This window comes from Lathamus discolor, chromosome 4, assembly GCF_037157495.1.
Source record: "Lathamus discolor isolate bLatDis1 chromosome 4, bLatDis1.hap1, whole genome shotgun sequence".
In the NCBI taxonomy this organism is placed as follows: domain Eukaryota; kingdom Metazoa; phylum Chordata; class Aves; order Psittaciformes; family Psittacidae; genus Lathamus; species Lathamus discolor.
Window position 1 is genome coordinate 101,684,988 of NC_088887.1, and position 16,344 is coordinate 101,701,331.

The following is a 16,344-nucleotide window of genomic DNA, read 5'->3' on the forward strand; positions in this document are numbered from 1 at the left end:
CAGATTCAAGTAAAGCCAGAAGCTGGTTAATTGGTAATGAAGAGATGAAGGAGGAAGCTGCAAAATTCATTATCTGCTTCTCTGCCTTGTAAACCAGCCTTACAGTGAGCACACATACTTTGCCTCAATATCAAACGCAAAGCTGTCATTCCAGATGTGGTAGTATGGCTGAAGTGGGATGAGTTTGACTTCAAAAGATGGAAGTTCTACATGGAAGAAAAAAAGAAGATAAAAGGTCATGACATATGAGTTTCAAACTTATCTTAAACTCCTGGCATGTGGTAACACCCTCTGAAAAGATGCAGCTGTGCTGGGATGTTTTAGTTTGAATCAGCAATGCTCTTCTGAAGCAAATCTGATCATCTTCTCTTATACTGCTTTACTTACACTGTTTTCAAGCGCACAAAAATGATTTACATTTTCATTTATAATGAAAAAAATGCAAATAAAAATTTCATTTACAATAAAAACAAGCCAGAAGATAAGCTTTAACTGCTAACAAATGGCCATTAAGTGTCCTGAACCAGAAGCAGAAGCAGTCTGAGGTAAACTCACCCTGAAATGGAATGAGTGTGGATGAAGTCCTCAGCATCAGCTGTGTCACTCTGCAATTTGTTCCTGTAAAGCCTAACTATCTGCTACTGTAAATATAACTAGAGAAATTTTCTCCTGGATTTAGGTTTTACCGATGATGCTGTAGCCTCCACTATAATGTTATACCCACTAACTAAAGCAAGCCCAGTTTTGTTAAACTGAGATTTTAATGTAATCCTGAGAATTTCTTCCATCCTTAAGAAAAAAGGAAAACAACCCCACACTAAATTATACGGCAAATAAATCAAGCCATTTCTTACTCCAAATTGTTAAATTCCTACATTTTTACTTCTTTTGCAGTGCCCTTACTTTACTTCAAAAAAGCTTCTCTCAGTATAGGTACAACTCTAAGCGACTTCCAGACTGAATTCTACTGAGAGAAAATAGGCAGCTTTCTTTTTTATTCTGTCTTCACTGAAAGCTTTGCTCAGAATGACAATGATTTTAAAATGGAGCTCATGTCCATTTTTTATTTTCTTTTCTGGAGTAGAACCCTTCCAAAAAAGGGTATTTTGTGAAAAATGTTGAAGTTACTTAATTTGTAGAAAAAGAAAGGGGTTTTTGAACTGTAAGGGGAAGGCTCACAAAACCAGAATTCTTTTGTGCATCGGAGATAGGAATGAGGCACTGAAACACAATGAATTTTGTTCTTAGTACCTAATTACAGCCAGGTTTAATCACTATAGTATATCTTTTAGCACACACAGATGACTTTGTATATTTATAGCACAAATTACATATTCTCTTACCATAAATTTTAACTTCAAATTCAGCAGAAACATTAGACATTTCATATTCATGAAACCAGGCTTTGATTTTCCAAGTTCCAGGCCTGAAGATCAGATTCAGAGGAAAAAGGTTGATTAGGATTCTTTAGATATTTTCATGATGCTAATATATTTAAATTATCACTAAATGCTGATGTTTTCCTTGCTTTGATCTCATCCCAAACTACTTTATTAATGGATTTCTCTTTGCTAGGAGCCAGAAACATATTTCCAAATGTCCTAGGAAACACTCAAAAAAGACTTCATGAGGAACTGCAAGATAATTGCAAGCCACATGTAGCATGCACTGCCTTTGAAAAGCCCCCGGAAATAGGTAATTCACCATGTATTTCCTATAGCTTATCTTCACTGTGATATCAAAATCAATCTAGCATGCAAGAACACACTGAATATTAAGTAAAAGCTTGACTGTTAGAAATCAGACGCAATTAACTACACTTTGCAAACATAGCCCTTACAGAAGTGCTCTACTCAGTGTAGTCAATATAGTTGAGCAGATAGGTAAGCAGTTTACTAAATTGTTCCTTACCAGGAGAAATGTTACTAATTGCAGCATATTAACGTCAAATTCTGGACTCATCTCTATAAGATGAGGTGCTTAAAGGTAAAAGTATACTAACCGTAGGTTCAATCCCTGCTCCATGGTGAGAGAAAATCAATTTTGAAAGATAACTCAAACAAATTAGCAGTTAAAAATGTTAAGTACTTCAACAGGTAAGGGGAATGAATCTGGATGGTTTGATCCTGCTAACAGGAAGTGGGACTTTAGACGTTATACTGTGAGGTCTCTAATCTGCGTAGATCCACCTGGGCTCCTTGACAGACAATTGAGAGAAACAGACAGTGATGAGATGTGGTTCATCTCATCCCGACACAGGCATCTAAACCAGCTCAGATGAATCACAGCCTAAATATCATAGAATCATAGAATCATAATATGGTTTGGGTTAGAAAGGACTTTAAAGATACTCTAGTGAAAACTCCAACCCCCCCTTCCACAGGCAGGAACACCTTCAACTAGACCTGGTTGCTCAAAGCCCCATTCAAACCTGGCCTTGAACACTGCCAGAGATCTCAGTGGCAACCTGAGCCAGTGTTTCACCACCTTTGCAGTGAAGAATTTCTTCCTAATACCTCATCTAAATCTACCTTCTTCCCTTTTAAAGCCATTCCCGCTTGTCTAATCCCTATATGCCCCTGTAAAAAGTCCTTCTCCAGATTTCCTGTAGACCCCCTTTGGGTACTGGAAGCTGCTCTAAGGTCTCTCTGAAGCCTCTCCCATGTCAGAGAAGGGAGTGTGGGGTGACACACTTAGGTATAGACCCCTGCATGACAGTAGGCACCAGAGCAACCATGCTCAGTTAACTGCTGTCTCATGCTGCCAATGTGCCATGGTGTTTCACAAGTGTCTTCTTCAGTGCACCTCCTGTTCTGAAGAAATGGTAAAACAGACAATACGGAAAAAGAAGAGGGGAAAACAAGAGCATAGCAGAAAGAGGGGAAGTGAAAGACAAGACTTGTTTTTATCTTGAAGATAGTTCTGCTGCAAGATACATTTTGACATGTGAACTGTTTCAAGGCTCAAGGCACAGCAGTAACGTACTCAGCAACGTCAGGTATTTCAAAGTTTTCAGTGAACACCGTTTTTATTTTCCGGTCTGACTTTTTAACAACCATTCCTTTTGAATTCTGTTGAGAGAGAAAAAACAAACAAAATTATACACCAGGTGTCAAAACTCTACACCCAAAAGCTCAAGTTCATATGCTAGTCTTAAGGAAGAAGAAATGCTCTTCTGGCTTTCTTGCTTTAATATTCACATTATGTTTCCCTCCATGCTCCTGAAATTAGCCAAAAATTAGTAGACATTTCTCAAAATGTGTAAATACTGTTTTCTCGAGAGAAGGCATAGCTATAATTTTACTTTTAGATCTTTTCCATAGTTCCTGTGCCAAAAAATCACTCATTAACTGTTTTTTGTCTACTTACTAGCACAGCGACTGTAACTGTGTCATCTGCTGGCCTCATAGCATTGTCCAGAATGAAGATCCTGTATTTTACTGTTTAACAGAAGAATAAATTTGTTCATATATTCATTTCTGGCTTTTCTAGGTAGCAATTATTACAAGCTCTGAAATGGGTTACTAAATTTAAGATAAAACATTTTCTTTAAATTGAAAGAAATCTGAGAAAATAAAAACAAACGCTTTGCATGTTGCATGACTAAACAGATAGCTTTTAGAAGCAAATTCCAAAAAATACCCAAGGATCTCCACTCAATATTGTATCCTTTTACAGTCGAGGCCTGCAACCAAATTCAAGAACTTTTTTGACTTGTCTCTCTTGTTAATTAAATTTTTAAGTAACAAAACAGTTGCGGTTTTTTAGTGCAAAGGATATGGGTGTTGAAAGCAGAAGCAATAGGAGGTTTTTTGCAGGTTTCTCACCATTTTGCTTTCCAAAGGAAAGCCATTGTTAAGCTTTTTGACTAAAAAGGAGCAGATTTTGCCTGGCTCCTGTTAGAAGAGAGAATGACTTCCTAACTCTGGTGACATTTCCACATGGGTTAATACAATGTACAGAGCAGACCCTGTAGAAGCCCAGGCTGTAAAAGGTGAGTTTAAAATCTGGACCAGCTGGTAAAGACAGAGGTAGCAGGGGTTAAATGAGAAGGGTGTATACTAGGAAGATTCAAGTCATTGTTACTTTTTCTAATCATGCCCTTGTAATATTTATATTTGATATCTGAAATGCAGCATTTGTATTTTAACCTTTGGAATTTGGTGTGTATATAGGCTTATCTGTCTGAATAAAAATGTAGCCTTTCTTGGAAGACAGGAGGATGCGAGTGCTTTGAACGGTCTGCTCATAAAGGTCTCTGCTTTCAGTGACCAGCAGAACATATGGCTGATGACTCCTCTTGAACAGATCTTGTGGTTGAGTTCCTGGCTTGACCTGAAGAAGACAAAAGAAAAAAGCCCCTCCAAGAACCTGGTAATTTCGGAAACACACAGCTAACGCCCCAAACAGCTGAAGTGTTAAAATCATTTTATGAGCACTATTCGAATAAAGATACTAAATTATATCTTTCTCACCAGCTGTTGTATCTTTCTAATTGGGCGAACATTTCTTTTTAAAGTAGAAATACTATCTAATCCCCCATTTTCCACCATAGAAATACATATTCTTCCAACCAGTGGCAACAACTCAGGCCCAGTGACTTTTCTTTAGTCTATGTGCATGTTAAATTCTAGTTACCATGCCATTTCAAAGCTGTAGCATCTTTTAGTGCTTCACTTGCTAAAATCTTGGCTATGGGATTAGAGCTTTACCTCATGGTGGTTAATACAATGTTTCTAAGCATCATACTCAAGAGGAACCTGATTTGAAAGCTCAGGTTTATCTTTGTGAGTAACCAGTCAGAGATAAACTGAGTCTTGCTCTGTGCTGTTTTCCAACCAAATAGCCCAAACAAGTACTCCTGAACTAAATGCTGCCAAACTTCAGAGACACGTCAGAAGCAAGTGGTGCGAAGCAGGATGTAAAGAATTAATCAATTTACAGGTTTGCAGAAACATCACAGGCTTTGCTCTGAGAGACTGCACATGTTTAAAGGTTTCTCCTGTTTTGTAAAAATGGGCAGTATGCCAGAGGCAGTCTCATTTTAAATTATGCAGAAAACCAAACAGCAATAAGACAACTGCATGTTTTAAAATTTAATTTCATCACAGATCTACAGTGATGAAAAGCTCTTTCATCACCATGTGACGAGCATGATAGTTGGGCACAAAAGAGCACTCACAATCATCACTGAAATTATATTCAGGATTATTTTATTAGGTGTTTGGGTGAATAGGGTGCTGCTGACACTGGAATTGGTGTTTTGACATCTGTGTCTAAGGATCAGTGCTGCCTCTGTTCCAATGTATTCCTAGCACAGATTATGTTTTTTTTATCACAAAAGTAAAACATTTAGATCGCTATGATGGTAGACTCACCATTAATTTTTTCATGTCTTGGTAGTTGTTATTTTGGTTAAGGTTAAAGACGGCCCTCTCTGATAGGAGCTGATTTTTTCTCTCATCTTTGAAGTATGCAGTAACTTGCACAGGACGTTGTGCTCCATGGACTTGAACTGTTATTGTCTCATGTGTACCCAAATGTACCACATTTGGGGCAGTAATAAGAAATCTAAACCAACAGAAAAACAGATTGTCCAGTATGAAGGATGATTTTTGCATCATTAAAAAATGCCCAACCAATATGAATTTTAAATAAAAAACCAGAATAGTGGAGCTTGAGACTGTGAAGATCATGTAGTCCATCCCCTTGTGAGTGAGAGTAAATACTCTGGACACTGGAGGTCAGTACCAGACTGCAGGCAGAAAAATAAGTATCTGGGCCTGGAGACAACCTCAAAGGTGTGCTCACTTGGAAGGGGAGGAGGGTTTGATCTTTCTGCCCAAATATCTCATCAGAGCTCTTGTCTGGCCACAGCAAGCACCTAAATAAATTGATCCTGGTGGTAACAAGAGTCTCCTCTTCAGAGTCAATTTGAAGGACTTCTTTCTTAATGCTCTGTTGATTTTCCCAGTTACATCTATTTCCCAAACAGAGGAATTTGACCAACTAGACGAACCAGTATCAACATACACAAATCTCCACTCAAATAGAGGATAAGTACAGAAAGATTCTGAATCTCTCCCAGGAGTGACACTTTGCTTCCTGCACTGCAGAAATCAATTACAGAAAGGAGAGTTATTCTTTCCCAAGATTTTCCAGTCTAGTAAATGTCACAAACTAAAGAAGAGCAAGCAGCAATAGCAGCATGAATCTCATGTTTCAGTAGGACATTTAGAATTGTTATGGAATGGAAATCTCTCCCCTTACAAGTTCCTTGAAAGGGCAGTTTTACTTTTCACTTTTTACCTATTTAAGGTAATACAAATTCTCAGTGGTCAAAAAAACAGGCTTTGTTGATTTACTATCAAAACCTTTAGCATTTCCTACTTTCAAACAATTTGTTAGGAGTGAAGAATTATTAATAAAATGTACTTACGATGGTGCTTGCTGTGCACTGGACAACAGCAAACAACAGCTCATCAAAAATACCAGCCTTTCCATTGGAAAACTCTACATCTGCAAAACAGAAACACCAAACAGCCACTGTTATCTCCCCTTGAGCTGCAGATTGTAAGAAATGTTGTAAGGAATGAGCTGATGGCATACTGCAGCAAAGAGCATTCCTTATCCTGGTTATTTATTAATAACTGGCAAAACTGCGCAACCAATAATGATGGACATGCTAGTGATGCACAGATTGAATAGCCTGGGGAGAGACATTCTGGCCTAAGCCACAGTTTTACGTTTGATTATTCATTCATTCTCTTCCTAAATTCAGTGTTTTCATGATAGCAGCTAGAAGTCATGTGCAGAGAGGAGTTTTCACAAATATGGCAAAGGCAATCCCCAAATTAAACAAGACTCCATGGCTATAAAGTGTCTGTTAAGCACTTCTAAAAGGAGACAAATGTAAGCGACAGGTCCCTTCTCTATTAACTTCTTCAGGTCTTCTCTACTTAGCTCCAGGCATCCCCGTGGTCCACCAAAGCTGAGAGAAAGCTCCTGGTTTAGACAGCACCAAAGGAGTTGTGCTGGAAATCTACCCGTACAGTTCAGTCCCAGTCTGTAGTTCTTGCAGGCATTCATGCTTTAACTTAAGTGGAATTAAAATAGGTGTCTTTGAGCTACTCAGCCCAGCTTTGCTTTATGGTCAAGACAGAGGGCTTTTCCAGAGTGTAATTAGTCTCATATTAGCATGAGCACATAAGATGATTGATCAGCTTAAGGCACTTCAGATTGCAGGAAAGACACACAGTCTCTTAAAAGGCAAGATACTCATAAAAGGGGACAAAAAATGTATCTGAGGAATAGCTCTGCAGGATTCAGTCTTGGTCAAGGGCAAATGAAATAACAAACAAAAACTCTTACTGGGTTTCATTTTTTCAAGCTTTTACTGGATTGTTGTCTCACAAACATAATTTTGTTGACTAATGAAAATGGAAAATTGCCCATCTGATTAACAGGAAGGTCAAATCCCAGAAATGACTACATGCCCGTCCAACAGTTCTGGGGATAAACTGCCCTTTAATACACCACATTTAAATCTGTGTCCATAACTACTAGCAATGGATGCCTTAAATCACCACTCCATTATCTGCAAGGCAAATCCATGCTCACAGAAAGGGCTGCCTGCACTGTGAGGGTGAAGAGGCATCCATCTCACCCCACTCCTTGCCTAAGAGACATACCTTTCCTTGCTCTTCAGACAAGCTGCTTTAAGACAAGGAGGTAGGTGAATAGGAGAAGGTGTGTCAACAAACCAGTTCCCTATTTTACACTGGGCTCTTCACAAGTGCTGTAGCTCCCTTTGACTCAAAACCAGATGGATGGCAAGTGCTTTCTGTCTATTGGTGGTCCCAGAAAGTACCAGCAGCAGTAGCGACAGGAATGTTTCTGGCTTCAAACTCGCTTCAGCAAAGGCTAAGATTTGCCTGCTCTAGGCATAGCTTTTTTCAAAGAGACAGCTGCCTTCACCCTTCCTCTTGTGGTTTCTACTCTCATTTCAGCTGTCAGACAACGGGGAGAAGGTGAGAAAAGGTACCTCACCTTCCTAAGGGTCCAAATCCATGCTTTTCGGGAGATGTTTGCAGGAGATCAGAAATGGGCACTGTTAAGACCAAAGTTACTTTCACTCTGCCCTCCTTCCCCACCCTCTCATTTCCTCTGCAGTTATGGCCTGAAAAAAACCAATGTATTTCCATGTCAAAATCACACAATTTTCCTCAGCGCCTCTGGCCTCCAAGACCCAAGCTGGATGGTGAGGAACAATGGCCATTTCATCACCCATATGGTCTATGCTCGAGACAAAGACAGAGGTTTTGTGGAAGAAGTTCTTTTGGGAACAGGGCTCATGCTCTCCCCAGGGAGCAGAAGAGGCTTGTTAAGCTTGCAGCTGGTAAAAGAAGAACTTCTCGCTCCTGCATGAACAAAGAGAATGAGGGAAGCTAATCAAGAGCAGTAGAAACTGTGGAGCATGCTAAGGCTCTGCCCATTTTCAGAGGCAGCTTCATTTCTAGGTCTATATGGCTACTGTGAAAGGTCAGGGCTGATGCAATCACTGAGTGATTCCAGTGACTAAAACAGGAAAAGCAACTAATATTAATGGATCCTTTATATTTTAATCCAGAGAAATAAAAAATAATAATAAAACCCAGTTAACATCCACAAGGTCAACACCCCAGTACCCTCTTGTTGAGAAACACATACAGATACCCCAGCTGAAAAGTCAACACAGCCAGCATGGGTTTCCTGTTCCTGAAGTCACTGGAAAGGCAACTTTGCAGTGTGGGGTCACACCAAAATCTCACTGCTGTGCCAATCTTTATCAGAGAGGTGGAGAAGTGCTTTCCATTGTCCAGTCTGGCTTGTTTGTCAGGGGACCCTGGTCTGTTTGTACAGCTATACAAACAGCCAACTATGAACTCACAGTGAGACATTTTCAGAGATTGCCTTTTAAAGGGGACTTTGCAAAAGCCGCTTTTTGCTTTCAATTGTTTTTAATTGGATTTGCACACTTTGGCTTCCTTGTGAAGTATGGCTAGGTACATGTGTGTGCTCAGCGGTGATCCATGGCAATGTGTTGCATGACCATGCTATACTTGAATTTAAGGAGGTGTTCTGACTCAGAAAGGCATTTGTTCTCCAAAATATGAACAAATAATTGTAATTAAATATGGATTTTTCTCTCTGTCTCTCACAAAAACAAAAGAGCAAATGCATCCATAACTTTTCAGGCTTCAAATTCCTTATGCTTTATTTGACCGTCTATGAGTTTGTATAAAATGATCATTGTGCTGGTTCTCTGGTATCACAGATTTTTCAGATTGGCTGGGATTTTGATTCCTAGGAATATGGAAACTATTCCAGTCCAAAGCCACATTAAAATCTAACAAAATGAATGGAAATAAAATAAAAAATAAAATAAAATAAAACAGTAAAATTTTCTCCAGCATATGCATGAAAGAGAGAACACAGAAAACTCACCATAAAATAACTTCTGCACCCATTATTTTTCTAAAGGCAAAGTCCTTTCCTATTTACTCACCACCTACTTTTCACCTATTGATCCTTCAGTTCACCCACAATCCAGTCCAGTGTGTGGAAAAATGGTCTGGGACTAATGTATGTGTAAGAGGGAACTGGTGAGCCCTGAATGTAGGGAAACAGACTTGCAGTGTTTTGAATTTATGCTATCTCTCTTTTTACCAGCTTCATTTGAACTTCGTAGGCTTTCATAGTCTTTTGAGCACCAGCAGTAGTGTTTGTTCTTTGGCTTGAAGTGCTTCCAAAAAGCTTTTTCCCCTTAATCTGACTAAATACTAACAAGACCAAACTCTTTTTCCACTTTCTTAATGCACTCTTTCACCTTTTCCTGGCAGAAGAGTACAAAGGACAGCTTCTCAAAGCACATTTTACAAATCAGCACTGTGGTGATATCCTCTTTGCCGAATTATAGGGAATTGTGATAAACACGAAAGGCAATCATTCACTTCTGGCATTTCAGAAAATTACGTTTTAAAATCCGCTTTCAACAGCATGAAGTGTGGGTCTAATTTGAATGGTTCCTCTTAACAGCAGGGTAAGTTCTCTTTAGCTTCAATGTAAACTGAAAATGTAAATTTAGATGATGCTTTTGTTCTTTACCATAATCTGGTCATGAATTAAAAAGTTAATCTAGGCTTCAGTTGCTTTTACCATGAAAAATTGTCCTTTTTGTCTATGTTTTCTTTAAACGTTCTGCATTTAGTGCTCCTAAGAGTACCTGTTTAATCCCCCCCCAAAAACAGGCTTCTAAATGAGAACCAAAAAACCCATGGATATATTGTTTTTTCTCATATAAATAGATCAAGCAACCAGCCTTATTTTTTTCTTATGGGTTCCTCCTTCATTTTTCCAGTAGGTAGGCTTGATTCTGTGATTTTCTTAGCATAGTGCCCAAAAAAAAAGAAAAAGAAAAAAAAGAAAAGAAATTTAGTACTTGTGAAAAATAGACAAACCCAGCTCTGCATGTGGGGATGAAACGGGTTGCGAAAGTGATCTATATAAAACAGCGCGTATTTTTTTAGGTCAAGCATTAATTGCGTCATACTACAGACATAATATCTGAATATTTCACCCTCCTGTAATAACACATCCTGGGGTTTGGGTTAACTGCCTTTTTTTTTTTTTTTTTTGCCTCTGAATCACAGAACTTTTGGTACCTTTAAGAAATGTAGGTCAAATGTAAGAAATTTACCAACTAGAGCCTTGCTGAGAGAAAATCCGTTGGACTGGATATGGCCAGGAGAGGAGATGTCTGAGAATGCAGGTGGCTCTCTCACCCCAGGTGAAAGCAAAGAACTGCTAGAAAAGAGGAATAAAACAACTTGGCCTAACTCATAGTGGGTATTTGGGGTACTGCCATTATACCCTAACATCCTGAGATTGATTGTCTACAGTCTTATTCTCAAAACCATCCTTTGTGTTTTGTTATTTTTATTTTTTCTTAATTTTCTTTCCATTTCATTGTAAACCCCAAAGAAACCCCATTTTTTTCTTTGCTGTCGACTAACAAACACACATCACTTACAAAATGTAATACATATCAAATATTTTGATCTTTCCCAACTCACCCATTTTTCTTTAATGGACTTTAATGAACATAATTGTCTCTTTAGGGCATTCTTTTCTTCTCCTTTTCATGGCGGAAAAAGATAGGAAGTTAAAAAAGCAAAAGGCATCTTGATCGTATCAGTGGCAAAAGCTGAGATTTTAACTAGCTGAGAAGAGTAAGAATAAAGTTTACACATCCAGGTCTGTGGATGTGGAAGCATATAATCAAATCAAGAAAAAACTAGTCTCTTATATTGACAAATTCTAAAAAGTAACTAAGACCTATTACTGACCCTTATCCTTTGCATTTCCTGACTTGCTAAATGGAGATACTCCAACATCTCAGACAATTGCACAACTATGCTAAAAAATGTTTCACAAATGAAAAGGAGAAAAAAAGTGAAATGCCACATACAACAACAGCTCGTCATCTGCCTGTCTGCCAATGGAAGCTTTCCTTGTTCTGATCTGCAAATTATACCTAAAACCTCCACTTCATCCACTAACTCAGAGGAACATGAGACACCAGAAAGTAAAACACCACTCAGCCTAGCGATGGGGCATAGCCAGGTTCTTTGAAGCGAAGCATGTGGGCCTCCCACGGCACTGTACATACAGAGCCCTGGTTCTGTCCAGTGGGCACCTCCGTCATGGCAGCAAGCTTTCATGAACTGTAAAATTGCCAGTCCTGCTTTCTGAGATGCCCTGCTACCTCCCGGGCAGGTACTTGGAGCAATGGGGAGCCCAGGTTGCCTGTATGTGAGCTAAGTACCTGCGCTCCACCACAGTCAGTACAGGCAGTGTACAGGTTTTGAGAAATGATTTGGGTTATCCTGCTGGAGGGACTTATCCCACTCTGCTCTGAATGCCTAAACACATGTTAAAAAAGAAGAGAAAAAGAGTAAAACCAGGCGACCCACTGGCAGTTCAGATTCAAGCATGCGTTCTCTTCTGGTGGGGTTCACTGTGGGATACTGAGAACCCCTCACCTGCTGACATCAACAGCCTTTACTCCACTGGGTCCGAAACCAACTTGTCTGGATAGAATTCCAGGTTTCTACCCAGCTTTTTAACCTACAGTTTAGTATATCATCTTGAAAGAAAACACACCAGCAAAAGCAGCGCTTGCTGTTCAAGCCATGTTTTAAGCTTAAGCATTTATATAGTCAGTGGTGTTCTCATTTAGCTGTTCAGAGCTAGTCAAGAACACCTTGCTTTACCCAGCTACATCAGCTTCATGGCATTAGACCCTGGAAGGCAAGGTGAAATGTTTTGTGCTGACCAGCACCGTTTATTGCCAAGACAGGCCTTATCTCACTTGCACCCTTTCTGAAATGATTATTGCAGTCAGAAGCCTGACCCCTCTCCACGCCTTCTGGACTTTCTGCTATACTGCCGCGCACTCTTCTTTCCCACTCCCTTCAAGTCAAAAGCTTATCTGGAAAACATGGGGCCCCTGTTCTGTGTTCCAGCTAAATTCCACTTGCAACTAAAAGGGAGGGGGAAAGATTATTTTAAATCATTTTTAAGCTCACCATATTTCACAGTAGGCAGAGGGCTAGCTTCACTTCTAAGGAACTAAAGATTTTGTGATATAGGGCCAGTTATTTAGGAATGCTAACACATTTCTGGCACACAGAAATAGGTGGAGAGGGTCTTTGTCTTCTCTGTCATAATGTGTATCTCTGAGGTTAAAAGAACACAGAGACAAAATACGCCGTCTAAGGATATTTATTTTACTCTTTTTACCTATTCCTCTTTACAGTCTGCAGATTGCCCTTCCACCAGGGGGCTTAGAGTAGAAATAAAGACTGGCTTAATTGTATTTACAGTGCTCTTAATGAAAAAATAACCCCATCTGCAACTCAGATATCTGAAAGTGCCCTCTCTAAGGAGTCAGACAGGCAGGATCCCCTGCACAGAGCAGTCCGGGACTGTATAAAAGCAAGATAATGTGTATAAGGTACAGAAGAATGCAGTTGTGAGCTTAGGAAAACACTCTTCATGCAAACACAGGTAAAGACAGTCCTTCCTTTTTGGCAGCCCTGAGAGATGTACCTTGACCATCTCCATATCTGCCTGCAAAGGTGACCCACAAACACCCTGCCCTCACTCCTGGGTGCTGCTCTTCACCTCTGTCACCTAACAGGGAACCGTATCCTACCTACATGGTCTTCACTACAAAGTCCTCAGTTAAAAGAAGCCAAGACCCAAGAACACAGCCCTAGTTTCTTGGAAAGCAGCACACCACTTGTTAGTGGCTAAAGACCAGAAAATGAAGTATTTCTCATACCTTGGAGTTTGGAGAACGAGCCAGGCCTTGCCAAAGTTATGGACACTCCTCACACGGCTTTAGAGGACATACCGGTAGGAAAATCTATGAGCAGGAAACTACTCATGTCCATAATGATGTGCTTTATCTGGGATAACAGAAGATGGGGGGGAGGGGAGTGGCATAAGAAATGCCCCTTGTGTTTGTGTTTTTTGGGTGGAATAGGGATCATCAGCAATACAAACCTCAGGTTAAAAGTCATGAAACACAAAAGCAAAACTATGGAGCTAGAGCTGTGTTACAGTCTCCCCATCCCACTGTTTTTTTGTGTCAGTGTGCAAGTGTGGATGCCCGGTGTGCCCTGGCAGAAGCTCTTCAGCACACTTGCATCAGTGGAAGCTGAGGAGGGAGATTCATCCAAAGCAGCTCTGAAGGGAAGTGTGTGGAGGTGAAGGAGCTGAGGATAAGGAAAAATAAGCAGATACAGATCTTCGTCCAGTGAAGCCATTACAGAGAGACTGGATGAAGTATCACCTTCCTCCTCCCCCTTTTCCCGTAACAGTTGTCAGAATTGAACTAGTTTCTGGTTTCCTTCAAAATCCTTTAGTGAGCAAGTTTATTGTAACAGCCAGAGTGCAAATAGCTTAGCTAAAGAAAAGCCTATGAGTAGAGATTTCGGTAGTTCAGAGGGATTGAAAAGATGTGTGCATATGTACGTTTACCTGCGTGTGCCTGCGTGAGCCTGTGCCCTCATTTTACAGAGATTTCCAGTGGTTAGTCTTCTTGGGACTGTGCAATAGCCAAAAAGAACAGAAGGTGGCAGGTTTTCAACATTTTCATGAAGCAAAAAAGCGCAGTAAATGAAATGCAGGAAGGAGCTATAGTAAAAGGAAAATGAGAAGGTAGTAAAGGAAAAGGATACCAGAAGGAAGAAGACAGCTAAGCCCAGACTGTGTCTGATTTGATATGTCTGTGCCGTTGATGATTATATTAACACTGAAGGCTACATTTTCCACATTTTTGCAATGTAATTCATTGATGCCATAAGGGCTGATTTTACCAGACTCTGAAAAAAAAATCACGCAGTGTGGCCAGTTTCTCAAGATCTATACAGAATACAAATGTGGCTCTGAGAGTTTCCCTTTAAGGTGCAGGTACATAAGAGAGTGCACCAGGCAAAAAGGAGAATGAATTTACATCTGCCATAAAATTATGACGCAAAACCCCAAAAGAAATAAATCAGAGCAGATGACAGAAGTATTTGTTCTCACATCACTAAATTAAAGATCTTCCTGAAGATTGAACCACGCTTTGTGAAACTGTTCCCACAGACAGGTGCCTTTTAACCTGCAGGCACCCTCTTCACCTCCCTACTATTAAGCACACATTTATCTCTTTTTTCCAACAGATCTATTTCAAGCAACAGGTTCGTCTCACACTGTGTGTCAGCAGCACAAAAAGACCTGTTTACAGCCAGTGTTGATGACTTACCAGGTGGGATGCTCCTTGTGTCTTGAGCTCTGCTTTTCACTTTATTCTACAAACTAATTGCTGCAGCTTGTTCAGTAAGAAAGGGACTGAATGTTAGGTTTGAGTGCTTCAGAGGGACAGCGAGGGTTGGTCTGAGCTGGAGCAAAGCAACATCTCCTGCACTGGCGGGGGTGCCAGGAGCCACCATGGAGTTAAGGTCCCATCCACAAGCACTCACGTGGGAATAAAGCAGTACTTCTGTGGCCCTTAGAGAAATTCTGAACTGTACCTGACAGATGATGGCTCTTCTTCGTTTAGCTGCCAAATTCCCTCATTCCCTGGGCAGCTGATTAGGTTTTAACTTCATACATTCACCAAATGAAAAAGGCTCCCTTAAAATGCCTGGGGACCAGGGAGAGCAGCCTCACATGGCCCGGACACTGGCAGCATCCCTGTCACTGGCCCCCAGCCTGCTGCCTTCCTCCTAGCTGGCAGCATTTCCAGGCCATTCTGTTAATAAGTGACCAAAACCAGCTCACAACAGTAACAGAAAGAGAGATGAGGGACCAGCAGCCCAGGAGAGGGGTGTAAGGAGAAGCTGCTACCATGGCTATTGCTTTCCATCCTCTAAGCAGGGGGAAATCCTGCTACTGCAACAGCTTAACATCAAATAAATAGAAGAGGCACTGAAACATGGACTTTTGGAGAACTTTTGTCATTTAACATCTCTTTTTCTCGAAGCATTTACTTGCTGCTCTCCAAACACAAGGTATTTTGGAGGAATGATTGTGCTGCTCCCTGGCATCCAACAGCAGACCAGGACTGAAATGCTCAGGCTGGAAGTAGAGGTTGCAGCTGCTGGTCCCAGGAGCCACCATCTGGGAGACAGCCCTGAATGACATCAGTTTGCTTGTTTTGGACTCCAGCAGAGTGTATCAAATCAGTCTTCCTGACCCCAGGTACTGGGAGGTGCATTCTCAGGTTTTGCTTGCGGGTCTGGCTGCTGTGATTCCTTCCAGGCAAATACACCTTGAATTCTCCTTCTCAACCTGTAACACTTCAACTTTGTGATCTTATCTGAAGAATTGCATAGAAATAAAAAATTGTATTGTATAGTACAAAAATATAAACACACACATAATATACGTACTATTTACATAGATCAGCATCTATTGCCTACCATATGTAACCATCTGTAAAGTTTGAAATATATATTACATAATAAAATGCATACAAAATGTATAGAATAATAAAAACAGATTGTGTGTGTGCGTGTTTATGCGTACACACACGCACTTGTTGCAGTCGTGACATGAAACCAGTCGTTTTGTTGGAGAATAAAACTTCTCAGCCACTTCATGAGGAGTCCGGGATAACGCGTATTACCACAGCTGACAGTTCCAGATGGGAATTACAGGCAATACTTAAATGCTGCAAATGCAGTTTTTTTCAATTGTTGGCATCACTCTTAACGTTCGCAATGATGTTACAGATCTTGAATGCACAGT

The 16,344-nt window shown here is 40.3% G+C and overlaps 1 protein-coding gene and 1 long non-coding RNA gene across 3 annotated transcripts in view; one reads left to right on the forward strand and one right to left on the reverse strand.

Annotated features, from left to right (window-relative positions):
- LOC136013865 (complement C4-like) overlaps positions 1-14,968 on the reverse strand; it is a 52,698-nt gene extending 37,730 nt beyond the window's left edge. Inside the window, exons 1-8 of one of the 2 annotated variants that reach the window (XM_065678347.1) lie at positions 14,858-14,968; positions 6,440-6,519; positions 5,379-5,571; positions 4,152-4,335; positions 3,370-3,440; positions 2,986-3,071; positions 1,344-1,426; positions 119-206 (exon numbers count right to left, since the gene is read on the reverse strand). In XM_065678347.1, the coding sequence (XP_065534419.1) occupies positions 119-206; positions 1,344-1,426; positions 2,986-3,071; positions 3,370-3,440; positions 4,152-4,335; positions 5,379-5,571; positions 6,440-6,504 (770 nt within the window). In that variant the 5' untranslated portion in view covers positions 6,505-6,519; positions 14,858-14,968. Of the gene's footprint in view, positions 1-118; positions 207-1,343; positions 1,427-2,985; positions 3,072-3,369; positions 3,441-4,151; positions 4,336-5,378; positions 5,572-6,439; positions 6,604-14,857 lie in introns of those variants that run through there. The other variant, XM_065678346.1, reaches the window with a different exon arrangement.
- Positions 9,889-16,020, forward strand: LOC136013866 (uncharacterized). Its single transcript, XR_010612432.1, has 3 exons — positions 9,889-10,081; positions 14,775-14,860; positions 15,578-16,020. It is a non-coding gene; the product is annotated as an uncharacterized LOC136013866 (long non-coding RNA).
- Positions 16,021-16,344: the final 324 nt, after the last annotated feature.